Below are 13890 nucleotides of genomic sequence, written 5' to 3' on the forward strand. Positions count from 1 at the left end.
TTGGAATGCTCCCTGCCACCCTACACCAAGCCACCAGCTGCACGAACACCCTCCTCATCCTGCTCAGGCTCAAAGACCCTGCTCTGAGCCCATCTTTTGGCTTTAGGACTGAATTGCTCAGAAAGGGAAGGGAAGAGGAAGAGCAAAATGTGTTAGCGTCTGACTAATTGTGGGCTCGCTATACTATGGCACGCTGCCTTTCCAAGCATAAAGCTATCCCCTCAGCCCAAGATTCTCAAATGTATCTGCCACGAGACCCCTCACAGCACAGAAGAGTGGAAAGAATTCCTTCATATTTAAAAAAAAATTACTATGATTTACATTTTTCTCTAGGAAAAAATTCATTTGATTCTATACAAAATTGTTTGACAGATAAATTACAGATCTTCGGTCCAAATCTTGAAATACACAGCTGATGCTGCAAGAAGATGCACCATATCCTTTTTATAATAGGCCTGTGGCTGCACGCGATCACACACACCCAGTCGCGAGGCCACTGGCACCCGTGACGTTCTACACGCAGATACTCAGGTTCACACAGCTATGCTGCACTCGCCAACCGCCCCGGTCACACAGCGCCCCGCACACCCACCCCATCACACACACACCACCCCAGTCACAGTCCGGCACAGCCAGTCTCCCACCGCGCCTCTCGCCTCACTGCTCGGTCACGAATCACACTCCAGGCTGCTTTCTGTGGCCTCCCTCCTGTCAGGTGCCGCTGCAGGCACACACCGTCTCGCACCCAAAGAATTACACGCAGAAACACAACTCACCCTCGGCCAGAGGCGGGGAAGCCCCGCAACCCTCACGGCGTCGCGCGCGTGCAGACAGGTGCGCACACACAGACACACGCTCATGAGGCCGGGTACAAAGGGCCACACGCCTGTGAAACACGCGAGGGGACTACCCGGAGGGAAGAATTTGACAGAATCCGCCTCGCACGTGCTCGGCTTCAGGACGGCACCCACGGACGCACTGGGCGGTCAAGACTCTGGAGGTCCGTCGAGGCTCGCACAGCCTGGACAGGTCCCCGCTGTGAGTTCTCTCAGCTTACCTCGCGAGGGCGCGGGTCCCCGGCTCCGGGACTAGAGTCGCTCTGTCCCGAGCGTGCCTGCGCCTGCGCACTCAGAGCCCAGCCCACCGGCTTCCGGCTGCGGACTACATTTCCCAGAAGCCCCAGGGGGGTGGTGTAAACTTCCACCTGGAGGGCCTCTAGCCGTGCGTACTGGGTGTTTCAGCTACCGCGGGTGAGTTAGTCGAAACCTGGGGAGAAGTTGGTGCTAGGTGAGGCGGAGCAGGACTCGTCTGGGGTAGGGAAAGGGATGGAGCTTTAGCCCAGAGTGAGGAGCCCAGGGCGCATCGTGCCCGCAGCCTCAGGCCTGTATTGGAATGAGAAGAAGAGAGGGGGGATTGTGTGACTAATTGTGACAGGCTGTGTGTGTGTGTGTGTGTGGTGTGTGGTGTGTGCGCGCGCGCTCCCGCGTGCTTTCCAGAACCAAGTTGGGCCTCCTGTCGGTGGGCGCGGTTGTCATTCTGATACTGGTGCTTGGCTCAGCGGTGTGTGTGACTGACCCACGCCCCTGCTGCTTTCCCCTTCCTTCCCTCACAGCCCGGGTGTCTGTACAGACTTTCCCAAGAGGAAGTCAAATATTGAACCCTAGAATGAAGATTCTCAGAAAGCAAGAAGACACAGTCCTGGGCTTGGTATGGGGCTTTTAGAGCTAAAAGTGTCTCCAAGACAAACTCATGGCTCGAAATGGTGGGAGGGGTTCCTACTTGGAGGCGCTGTGGGTGCTGCTACATTTTTCAGAACCACAGCTTTCCCATACCTCTGATTCTAGGAATCGGCTGTGATTTCAGAGACAGGTTCCAGCCTCCCTGTCTCATCTGGTCATATGTGTGAGGTCGGAGCTGATGTGGCCCTGGAGGGAACTTCTCCGTCTCTCTGTGCTGTAAGAAAGGCCTGAAGAAGGTCTCATGATTTCCTTCTTCCCCAGTCCTGCCTTTCTCCCCCAAGAAGTATCCTGAGCAGGGGGGGGGAAAATTGTTGTTGCACATCTAAAAGTACAGATCAGGTGAGTTTCTACTTCCTCTTTGTTCATAAATGAATCTTTGTTTTTAGTACATGGAAGCATTTGCTTTTCTTTTCATGAAATGTCCAGTGGCCTATTCTAGGCCTTCCTTCCCAATGAATGAGGGGCCGTGCAGGTGGCCCTCTCTCACTCACTTTTTATAATAGTAAGAAATATATATCCTGGAGTCTAAAGTTAAAACTTTGTTTTATTGAGATTAATATTTAAGTGGAATCACATCATTGATCTTCTGCAGAACCTAAGTTTAAAAGTAAGGCAAAAACAAAAAACAAAACAAAACAAAACAAAACAAAAAAACAAAAAAAACAAAAAAAAACAACAACAACAAAAAAAAAGTAAGGCAAGATCAGAGGTAGTCTGACTGGTGTCAGTAAGGAAATGACACGGGCGTCTGTTTTTTAAGGTGTTTAGGAGCAGGAATGTGAATGGAAGTCTGAGCGTGGAAATCTGTATCATCATGGTCAAGGGTTTCTTCCAAGGAATCAATGGGTTGAGATTTATGTTTATAAAGAGTTTGTCAAAAGAAAAAAATGTACATATGAGTAAAGTAATATTCATTGTGATGAACAATAATACTCAAATTTTAAATTTTATATGAATGTCATTTACTATTATTGGAATTCAGAGACATTTTACAAGGGTTATATCCAAAGCGATATTTCAGTTGATTATTCAGTGGAGAAAGAGAAAAAGAACCAAACACTGTTCTGTCTGCTTTGCCCAAATTTTCTTATTTAGTCTGCAGATGCCCCTCACCTGACATGTCCATTCAGAGGAGAATTTTGTCAGTAAAAAGTTCTCATTGTATTGAAGAAGAATGTTCAGGAATTGGTAGGCTTTATTATAATGGTCACACTGATTCCCTTACTATTCCCACACATGTCAAACAGATTTGCTTCCAAGAATTTTCAAATATTTTAAAATTGGATATAGATTTATTGTATACTTAAGATTATGGAATTAATGCTCATTTTTTGCAAAAAGAATCAGTTATTCAATTATATTACATGGGGGACTTATAAAAAAGAAAGTTAAATAGCCCCAGCACCACTATTAATACTTTGGGAAGTTTTTTTTTTTTAATACTATGCTGCTTGAATTTTATTTTGGAACATCTCATTCAGATCAAAGTGACAACAAAACTTGTAGTAATAAACAACAGAAATTCCATGAGGAGTGATTTGTTGAGCCAGATTTATTAGAATTCTACTAGAAGTCTTTTCTTAGGTAATGACATTCTTAGTTCTCCCTTAGCCGATTGTAGCGAGTTCCAAAATATTTAGATCCCAGCTAGTAGAATTGAAGTTTTGAACCCAAACTCATAATTTCTTTTTTTAAACTTTTTATTTTACACTGGAGTATAGTTGATTAACAATGTGTTAGTTTCAGGTGTACAGCAAAGTGATTCAGTTATATATATACATGTATCTCTTCTTTTTCAAATTCTTTTTGGGGAGGTTTATTTTAGCAAAATTTTTTTCTCTCCAGTTGTGTGTGTGTGTGTGTGTGTGTGTGTGCGCGCACGGAACAGAAATTATTCTAATTGAACATTCAAAGGACACAGACTCCCCAACTCCTATTTAGAAAAAGTAATTCTACCATAGGTTTCTTATACCTCCATGAATATAGAAAGAAGAGGAAAGTGCCAATGAAGCCCTCTAGTTTGACAAACCTTCCAAGTATTTACATCTCCGGATTTATCCCTTTTAGTGTTATATAAATCAATTCAGAGTAATCATTATGGCACAATTTATCAAATAAGATAAGCTTCAGATTACACTTTTTTTAGATTTTTAAAGTTGCTTTCACAGGACATAGCAATACCCTCTCTAATCCAAGTATCTTTTAATGCAAGTAACATTTTAGAAGACAGATTTATAATAGTAGAAAACAGAATAAGATGGTAATAATTATAAATATTCATGTAAATCTTTACATAGGACAGGAGAGTAAGATTGAACCTCTTATTAACGTTCTCCATTTAATACCTTATTAGGTTGTTTACTTTAGCTTTATGTTGAAGAATGGTGTCTCTTCTTTGGTAGCTGCAGGAAAAGAGTGGGCATGAGACTCAAATATTACTATAAAAAAAGAAAGTAGAAAATAATTTTATCTAATAACAATACTATCTAACTTTTACTTAGTAATCATATGTCATTAAGTGGTGTCTATGTAATATCCCAACCTTCATGATAACTGTAGGAGGTAGGTGCTATTCTTATCCCTGGTTTATCAATAAACTAACTGAAAAGTTGGTAGTTGTCAGACTAGGACTCACATTCTGGAAGTCTGACAACAGAGCCTGTATTTATGAATGACATTATAATCCCTCCCTTCATTTTACATACTTTTTTGTTTTGTTTTGTTTTTTGGCCGCGTTGTGCTGCTTGCGGAATCTTAGTTCCCTGACCAGGGATTGAACCTGGGCCCTCGGCAGTGAAAGCTCAGAGTCCCAACCACTGGACCGCCAGGGAATTCCCTATAATTCTTTAATTTGCCTGTATCAGTCAGTAATTCATCATGAATGTCTTTCTCCAACATTAATAAGGCCTAGTTTGCCATCATAACTGACCCAAAGTTATGCAACCTGTTGCCTCCTGTAGCTATTTATTTTTCTAACAGTTGGTTACTCTAAGTTGTTATGTGATAAACATTTTGTGCATGTATCTTAGTGTGCTAAGAAAAACTGCCAAAAATGGAATTTTGGTCAAATAACAGACATAAGGGCTCACAGTATGCTGAATCTCATGATAGTAGTTAGAGGAATACAAGCACTGAAACATAGTTACTGTCCCTTAAGTTTCTTGTTATACAGCAAATAATATAAAATCAGAGTAGACAGAATAAGCATGAGATAGGAGGTAATAAAGCCACTAGAGAAATTCAGGTCACATGCCTTGGGAATTCATAGGAAGGAGATATTATATCTCTAGCAACCTCTGGCAGGTTTTGACCAAATTATTCTGAGTTCAGAGGAACTCTACGGTAAAAAATGGAATTTAGGCTGTATGATTCATGCCAGCTCTGTCCAGTAGAACTTTCTGTGGTGATGGATATCTTCTGTATTTACATTCTCCAAATGGTAGCTACTAGCCACATGAAGCTATCGAGCACATGAAATGTGGCTGGTGCAACTGAAGACACTGAACTTTTAATTTTATTTAATTTTACTTAATTTAAAATTTTGATTTGATTTAAATAGCCATATGTGGCTGTCATGTTGGACCTCACAACTTCATAACTTACAGGTTTTTTTCTAATGATGTTAGATTCAAAGTGAGACTAATGGAACAGCTACAGATAACGTCATCAGAAATTGGGGTGGACTAGAGACCCTTCTGCTAGAGTGCCTGGTCTGGCTTCATGCAGGAGGCCTCTGCTCTGTATCTACACTTGTGCAGCTGGTTCCCTGTGGTATAGGAAGGGTTTGGCTTCATCCAAGCTCCCTCTTATCTCTCCTGATTTGTATGTGGGGCACTGTGGGGTAGAAGTAGAAAGAAGGCAAAACAGGATCATGTTAACTTAAGTCATTTTGGGATTTCTTTGAGACACGCCTGGTCTCAAAGCTTCCTGTTCCTCCCCCAGTCCTGGCTTCTCTGGACTCTGTGCTTTTCGAGCGGAGGAAGCCCAAAGAGGAGAACAAGTTCTTGCAGTTCTACAACCATGGCCCATGTAAGTTCATGTTTATCCTCCTTGAGATGTCGTGGTTTTGAATTCCTGTGATCATTTTTATTATCCTGAGACTTCCTTCCTAAGACAACCTGATTGCTGAAGCTGCGCCCAGTTGCTCTGATCACAGTGAAGGATGGTGTCATACAGCCTAGTGGCCTCCTTCTTTGCCCCTCTTTTCTCTTTGCCCCTCTTCTTTCTCACCTGTGTTCACCTCTCATCACCTCTCCAAGTGCCCAGTCTCTCTCAGGAGCATTGATGGAGCAGTGATGGATGAAGTTGCTTGAGGGAGATATCTGAACTTCCCTTGTTAGAGTCATGATTCTATGACACAGAGATGATGGTCCATTAGACTCCACAGACCTGAGTTTTACAGGTTGATAAGATGGAATTTAGTGTTGAGTGTTCTGCATGTGATGAGATCCCATACCCTGAGAAACTTATAGGGCAAGATTGGAGTGTGACTGAGGCCTGCACGTGGGGATATCAGGGATCTATCCGGGGGTCCCCAGAGGGATGAATAACAGGACAAAAGTCAATTTTGTGGTTGAGGAGGATGTGCTGGTCTCTAGTGACATCAGTGTCTTTGTGGATCATCCTACATCAGCATCCTCCAGCTCAGGATCAAGACAAGTGTTCCTGAGGGATGGTGGTAGCAGGTAGGAAGACCCTCCAGATCCCTTATGGGGAATGAAGAAAGGCTAATGGGACTGGGGAAGACCTTAGACATCTTGTCCAAAATAAATGCCTAAATATGACAGAAGGATTAGTCTGATACATTCACACGATGGACGATTAGCCAGCCGGTAAATAAATTAACTAAAGAGTTTGTCATTTGTTATAACAAGGAAAAATGCTTATGACATTTTCTTGCATAATGATGAACCTGAGTTTTAAGGAAATCAAATGTCAATCGCGTCCTATTTTCTAAGATAGAGATTTTAGAGTACTTTTGGGGAAAAACAATTCATTACTTCATTTTTTTTTAATTCCTTAAGAAAAAAATTCCTTGAAGGGAAAAGAGAATGGAACTCACATTTATTCAGAACTTAAACGGCAGGCACGTGATAGGCAGTGTGCTTATTTATAGGATTTCATTTCATTGGGAACCTTTGATTATTTTATTCATTCATTCATCCCATGGTATACAGGACATTCTGTTTGTACCAACTGTATTCTTTAAAAGCATATAGGCACTCCACTTTAGAAATCACGGATTTTCTTATTCTTCCCTACATATCACGGGCTTGAACCTCAGTTTGCTGCTTGCTATATCATTGCCTCTTTCTTGCAAAGCAGTTTTCCATCTTGAAGATACATTTTAAACGTTGTTTATGATACATGGGTCTGTCATTTCAGATGTCCTTGTCATTCAGGGACGTGGCCATAGACCTCTCCCAGGAGGAATGGGAGTGCCTGGACGCTGTTCAGAGGGCCTTGTACAGGGATGTGATGTTGGAGAACTACAGCAACTTGGTCTCATTGGGTAAGGATATCTGTGCAAATAACTGACAATCTGTTTTCTGGAATATCAGTTTTCTCCATTGTTGAATTTCAGAGCTCTGTTTTAAGACACCAGCTGAATGTCTGCCCCCTATTTTGAAAGAAATGGTTTGAGCATTATTGGGTTGGAAATAGGCACTTGGTTAAGCATCATCTTCTCCATCCTGCAGTGACCTTCTCTCTTCCCTCTGGCCCTTCCTATAATTGCCTGTTTTTCTAAATTAGTTAGTCCTAGATTTGAATCCCAAGACATTATCAGAGAAGCCAGGTGTCAATATAATGGGTATGCTCAGAATTCCTGTAGCTGCTCTGTGTTCATGTCTGACTCACTTGAAAAGAGATTAGCTAGTCTCAGGGTTTTGTGTTTTTGTGATCAGATCAACCTCTACATTTTACATAGTGGTGAACTGGGTTAACAATATCCATTTAAAATTCAAGCAAACATATCCCATCAGAGAAAAGACATATTCTCTTCAACCTACTTTGTGCTTGAAAATTCTAGTCTGTGAATTTTGCATTTTCTATTGAAAGAATTCTGAGGAAGAACTTGGAAGTGTTTTAGGAAACAGTATTTTTCTTTTATGTAAAAAAATAATAAGAACAACAACAAAAATAATACTACATGTTAGGCATCCTTGCAAGCCCTTACATATATATTAATTCATTTAATTCTTACAAGAGCCCTATGAAGTAGGTAATATTAGGCCCATTGACATTGATAAAAGCATAATACACAGAAGAATTAACAGCTGGTGGGTGACAGAGGATCTGAACTCAGACCATAGGGCTCCAGAGTCTGTGTCCTCAACCCCTCTCTATATTGCCTTTAAAAGCAGAGCAAACCTTTTCCCTCCCCTATCTGGCCTCTTTAGTCCTGTGACCATGAGTCCATGTAAATGTCAGTATTCTTCAATGGCCTTTTTTCATTTTATCAAATACTATTTTGACCTACAATTTAATATAAATGTAACCAAGTCTAAATTAAGTCATTTAGAACTTAAGGTTTATTGTTTGTTTGTTCTAAATCATGTGGCATTTCTTTTCCGTGAGCAGGATGTTCCTCTCCTAAGCCAGACGTGATTACTTTGTTGGAGCAAGAGAAAGAGCCCTGGACGGTAATGAGAGAAGGAACAAGAAGCTGGTACACAGGTCAGTGATGACAAATCAAGCGAGGGGGATGCCGTCACAAGTTATAGCCCTTTGGGTCAGGGAGAGGCATGGCCCTAAGATGTTGTTTGGAAAGCTCCTTTCGAAGGCCCAAGGCCTGTGGGGAAAATGCCTGAAATCTGGGAAAACATTCAAATCCTCTCAACATGAGCTCCCATATATAGGACTTGTTTCTATAGATTTTGATTCCGCTTGTCTGGGTCGGTGCCTGAAGAGCAGTATATGTAAGGAACTCCCCTACATCCATCCTAAGTAGGAGGACCACTGACTTAACTTGTTCCTCTAATCACTTATTTTACCCTCTTTTAGAGTCACATCATTAAGTCTTTTGCCTTCTTTCAAATTGCATTACAATTTAGAGTTCTCTAAATCAGGATCCAGCAAACTTAGGCCCAGGGGCCAAACAGTTCACCATCTGCTTTTGTGTGGCTCACAGGCTAAAACTGGTTTTTACATTTTTAGTGGTTGAAAAAAATCAGAAGAAGGATATTTTGTGAAACATAAAAATTTTTGAAATTCAAATTTCAGTATCCATAAATAAAGTGGTAATAGAGTACACCTACACTTATTCAATTACATACTGTCCATGGCTGCCTTTGAGCTATAAGAGCAGAGCTGAATAATTGCAACAAAGACCACATACCCTACAAAGCCTAAAATTTTTACTCTCTGGCTCTTTACAGAAAAAGTTTGCAGACCCCTGCTCTAAACCTTTTCATCTAATGTGTATTGTTTTTAGTTTGTCTTTTATTTCGACTATGAGATGCAATCCCTTATTCTATCCCAACATAGAAAAATCACATCACAGCATTTGTTTCCTTCTTGGTTTTTTCTTTTGTTTTTTTTCCAGATTTGGAGTCTAAGTATGTCACCAAGAAGTTATTTCCAGAAAAGGATATTTGTGAAATATATCTGTTTCAGTTGCAGAGAGTGGACAAAAGTAAAACTTACATCCGTGAGGATACCATTTTCAGAAATGATTTGCAGTGTAAACATGAATTTGAGAGACAAGAAGGACATCAAATGAGATGTGCTAGTCAAATGATAATCCAAAAACATATACCTCTTCTTCTGCATCAGAAAATTCATGCTAGAGAGAAATCATACGAATGTAAGGAATGTAAGAAGGCTTTTAGACAACAGTCATACCTTATTCAACATCTGAGAATTCATACTGGTGAGAGACCCTATAAATGTAAGGAATGTGGGAAAGCCTTTTGTCGTGTAGGGGACCTTAGAGTACATCAGACAATTCATGGTGGGGAGAGACCCTATGAATGTAACAATTGTGGAAAGACCTTTAGGCTTCATTATCATCTTACTGAACATCAGAGAATACATTCTGGTGTGAAACCCTATGAGTGTAATGAATGTGGGAAGGCCTTTAGTCGTGTTCGAGACCTTAGAGTACATCAGACAATTCATGCTGGGGAGAGACCTTATGAATGTAAAGAATGTGGGAAGGCCTTTAGACTTCACTATCAGCTCACTGAACATCAAAGAATTCATACTGGTGAGAGGCCTTATGAATGTAAGATTTGTGGAAAGACCTTTAGGGTACAACGACATATTAGTCAACATCAGAAAATTCATACTGGTGTAAAACCCTATAAATGTAATGACTGTGGGAAGGCCTTCAGTCATGGCTCATACCTAGTTCAACATCAGAAAATTCACACTGGTGACAAACCCTATGTATGTAAAGAATGTGGTAAGTCCTTTAGTTTTCATGCAGAACTTACTCGACATCATAGAATTCATACTGGTGAGAAACCCTATGAATGTAAAGAATGTAGAAAAGCCTTTCGTCTCCAAACAGAACTTACTAGGCATTGTAGAATTCATACTGGAGAGAAACCCTATGAATGTAAAGAATGTGGGAAGGCCTTTATTTGCGGCTATCAACTTACTTTACATCTGAGGGTTCATACTGGTGAGATTCCCTATGAATGTAAGGAATGTGGGAAAACCTTCAGTAGTCGCTATCATCTTACTCAACATTACAGAATTCATACTGGTGAGAAACCCTATGGATGTAAAGAATGTGGGAAGGCCTTTCGTCTTCAAGCAGAACTTACCAAACATCACAGAATTCATACTTGTGAAAAGCCCTATGAATGTAAGGAATGTGGGAAGGCCTTTATTCGTAGCAATCAACTTATTTCACACCAGCGAATTCACACCAATGAGAACACCTATGAGTGCAAGGAATGTGGGAAGATTTTTAGTCGTCGCTACAATCTTACTCAACATTATAAAATTCATACTGGTGAAAAACCCTATGTATGTAAAGAATGTGGAAAGGCCTTTCGCTTTCAGACAGAACTTACTCAGCATCACAGAATTCATACTGGTGAAAAACCCTATAAATGTAAGGAATGTGGGAAAGCCTTTATTCGTAGCAATCATCTTACTCAACATCACAGAATTCATACTGGTGAGAAACCCTACAAATGTAAAGAATGTGGAAAGACCTTTAGTCGGCACTATCATCTTACTCAACATCACAGAATCCACACTGGTGAGAAACCCTACATATGTAATGAATGTGGGGATGCTTTTATTTGTAGTTATCAACTTACCTTACATCAAAGAATTCACACTGGTGAGATTCCGTATGAATGTAAGGAATGTGGAAAGACCTTTAGTCGCCGATATCATCTTACTCAACATTTTAGACTTCATACAGGTGAGAAGCCTTATGGGTGTAAAGAATGTGGGGATGCCTTTCGTCTTCAAGCAGAACTTACTCGACATCACACAATTCATACTGGCGAGAAACCCTATAAATGTAAAGAATGTGGGAAGGCCTTTAGTGTTAAGTCAGAACTTACACGACATCACAGAATTCATACTGGTGAGAAACCCTATAAATGTAAAGAATGTGGGAAAGCCTTTATTCGTAGTGATCAACTCACTTTACATCAGAGAAATCATATTAGTGAGGAACCCCCATTCATAATGTAAAGATACAGTGGCCTTTAGAAAATGCCTTTTATAACAACAGAATTCATAATTGATTTAAGAAAGTTTTTACTTGTTAGGGAACATATAGGAATCCCTTTTGCTTCGTGCTCAAAACTTAACAGCAGTAGTTTTATACTATATATATTGATTTAAAGAGTTGAAAAATTACAGCATCACCCAGCCTTGGTTAACTTTAGAGAATGATACTGCTGCAGTACATCTCAAACCAAGATAAAGGGTACCCCTTCCCCCCTCAAAATTGTTGTTGACCAATACTTTTACAAGATACAATGAAATTGGATTACCAGATACATGAAACTGAAAGAAAAACAAACATACAAAATGAAAACCCCCAATTTTTTATTATTGGACTTAACAGACATAAATTAGCTCTGTCATTTTTCTGTAAATGTCTCTAAATGTTTGCTCTCGGTGTCTGTACCTTAAATCATTGCAGACCAGAAGCAAACAACCTGTGGACCAGCATCAGTACATGGACCACACTTTATATAGCATTGTAACAGAAAATAATTCTGTTAATGTAACAGATGTGGGAAAAGACTTCAGCCATAGCAAATCTTTACTATAGTTCTCATAATTCCACCCCTGCCTGTGTGGTATTGGCAAGACACTACTCCCCTCTGTGCTTTATTTTATTCTATTTTACTTAATTTCTTCTGTGCCTCAGTTTTAAAGTGGTGATTATAGTACCTACCTAATAGTACTTTTGTAAGGATGAAATGTTAATAAAAAACAAAACCTTTAGAAGAGCACTGTTCAATAAATATTATTTTATTATTAGTGATATTAGTAAGTTCATGTGAGAGGAAGACCCTGTGAATATAAAGAATTTGTAAAAACTGTCCACTACCTTTCATTTTGTTTACTTAAATTAATAATTAATTATGGATAAAGTTTAGTAAAATAAACTTTCACTTCTAAAATTCAGAAGTCATTTCTGAAAACTAACGTGAGAAAGGAATCTCTAGAGTTGATGGATATGGAGATTATGAGAGAAAGCTTTTGAAGAATCAGGGAGATCTGTAAAGCTTTTTCTTTTATAATCCACAAAGCAGACGTGTTACAGTCTTCTTTTTCTGCCCCAAATTCATGATAAATGAGAAACTAACAATGAAAAGGCCACTGTCCATTTGGAAAAAAATAATAGTACAGGGAACACTTGTATGCCCTCTCTAGATTCAGTGATTGTTAAAACGTTGTCATATTTGGTTTGCTTCTGTATAATTTTTGACATTTTTTGCTGTGTTATTTAAGTATAAATATAGACATTATAACATTTCACCTCTCTATATATATATCATGTAACTCCTAAGAATAAAGGCTGCCTCCTACTTAATCACTATATAACTTCACACCGAAGGAGAGTAACAGCAGTACCATATCTGTAATATTACAGATAGATAAGCAGTGCCTTAACCCAACATATCTAAAAGAATGTTTCTGGGAACAGTAGTATTTAATGGTACTTGAAAAATGTTCTGTGGTCAGAGATACTTATGAACTTCTAAATACTAAATCCCTTCCAAGAAAAAAATGTTAATTATCACGCTAGCAAAGGACTTAAGAGGCCTACAATAAAGAAAATTTGCTTAACTTAGTTTATCTTACTGTATCTTAAACTTTACTAAGGAAGTCCCATTCACAATACCTAATTTCTTTGGGATGTGAACCCACACTGACAAGGCTGCCATAACTGAAAAACAGTGACCCTAAAGATGGACACTCCAGATAACCATGGCAGATGCTTAGCTATGTTGAGAAAGGAAATGTGTGATGTATTTCTCTGCTGCTCACATCTCTTCCTCTGCAGTCAGTTGCTTGCCCTCTGAATGTAGGGCTGATACTTTCTACAAAATTAAAAACCCATTTGGTTTAGTTTTTTATATGAACATACCATGACATATTTAAACCTTCTCTTCTTTTTTAGTGTTTAACAATTTTTTACTATTTCAGATATACTTCAGTGAATATCCTTGTCTGTGACTGTTCGTTTCTGTGAGCTGGAATTTCTTTACACATGTGGAAGTAGAACTGCTCATACGTTATATATTCTTTCAGTTATGTTAGATATTGCTACATTGATCATAGGTCACATACACTTCCAATTCTATTAGATATTGCCAAATTGTTCTCTTAGACTCCTATCAAATTGAGTATTCCTACAGCCTTATGTTAGGTATAAGTTTTAATAAATATTTTCACAAATTTCAATTTCAGTTGCACATTTTTTCAAACGTGTTTCTTGGCCAATCATTATTCCTTTACTTTGAATTTCCAATTCTTGACTTTCTCCATTATTATTCTGTTGTTTGTTTGTTTTCTAATTGACTGGAATGGCATTCTGGATAATTCATTTGCAATTATTTTCTCCTACCTTAAAGATAGCATTAGTTATGTATCTACTGAACACTCATTCTATTTTTATGAGACAGATTTCTAGGTTATACATTGTGTAATAATAAGTTTT

The 13890-nt window shown here is 39.3% G+C and overlaps 1 protein-coding gene and 1 long non-coding RNA gene across 5 annotated transcripts in view; one reads left to right on the plus strand and one right to left on the minus strand.

Annotated features, from left to right (window-relative positions):
• Nucleotides 1–1197: 1197 nt before the first annotated feature.
• Nucleotides 1198–13785, plus strand: ZNF546 (zinc finger protein 546; the record flags this gene model as incomplete). 3 transcript variants are annotated; one of them, XM_079908663.1, is made up of 6 exons in its annotated part: nt 1198–1250; nt 1845–2078; nt 5682–5768; nt 7125–7251; nt 8322–8417; nt 9286–13785. In XM_079908663.1, the coding sequence occupies 4 exons, from the start codon at nt 5760–5762 to the stop codon at nt 11400–11402; spliced, it is 2349 nt and encodes a 782-aa protein (XP_079764789.1). In that variant the 3' UTR covers nt 11403–13785. The 3 variants fall into 3 exon arrangements, with proteins under 3 accessions (XP_079764789.1, XP_079764790.1, XP_079764788.1); XM_079908664.1 differs by lacking the exon at nt 5682–5768; XM_079908662.1 differs by lacking the exons at nt 1198–1250; nt 1845–2078; nt 5682–5768 and having other exon boundaries at nt 7107–7251.
• The window catches only part of LOC307179491, a 42787-nt gene continuing 32914 nt past the window's right edge, over nt 4018–13890 (minus strand). Inside the window, exons 4-5 of one of the 2 annotated variants that reach the window (XR_013825395.1) lie at nt 11018–11218; nt 4018–4141 (exon numbers count right to left, since the gene is read on the minus strand). This is a non-coding gene — a long non-coding RNA (uncharacterized lncRNA). Of the gene's footprint in view, nt 4142–7233; nt 7360–11017; nt 11219–13890 lie in introns of those variants that run through there. The other variant, XR_013825396.1, reaches the window with a different exon arrangement.

The sequence above is a fragment of the Stenella coeruleoalba genome (assembly GCF_951394435.1).
Source record: "Stenella coeruleoalba genome assembly, chromosome: 20".
In the NCBI taxonomy this organism is placed as follows: Eukaryota; Metazoa; Chordata; class Mammalia; order Artiodactyla; family Delphinidae; genus Stenella; species Stenella coeruleoalba.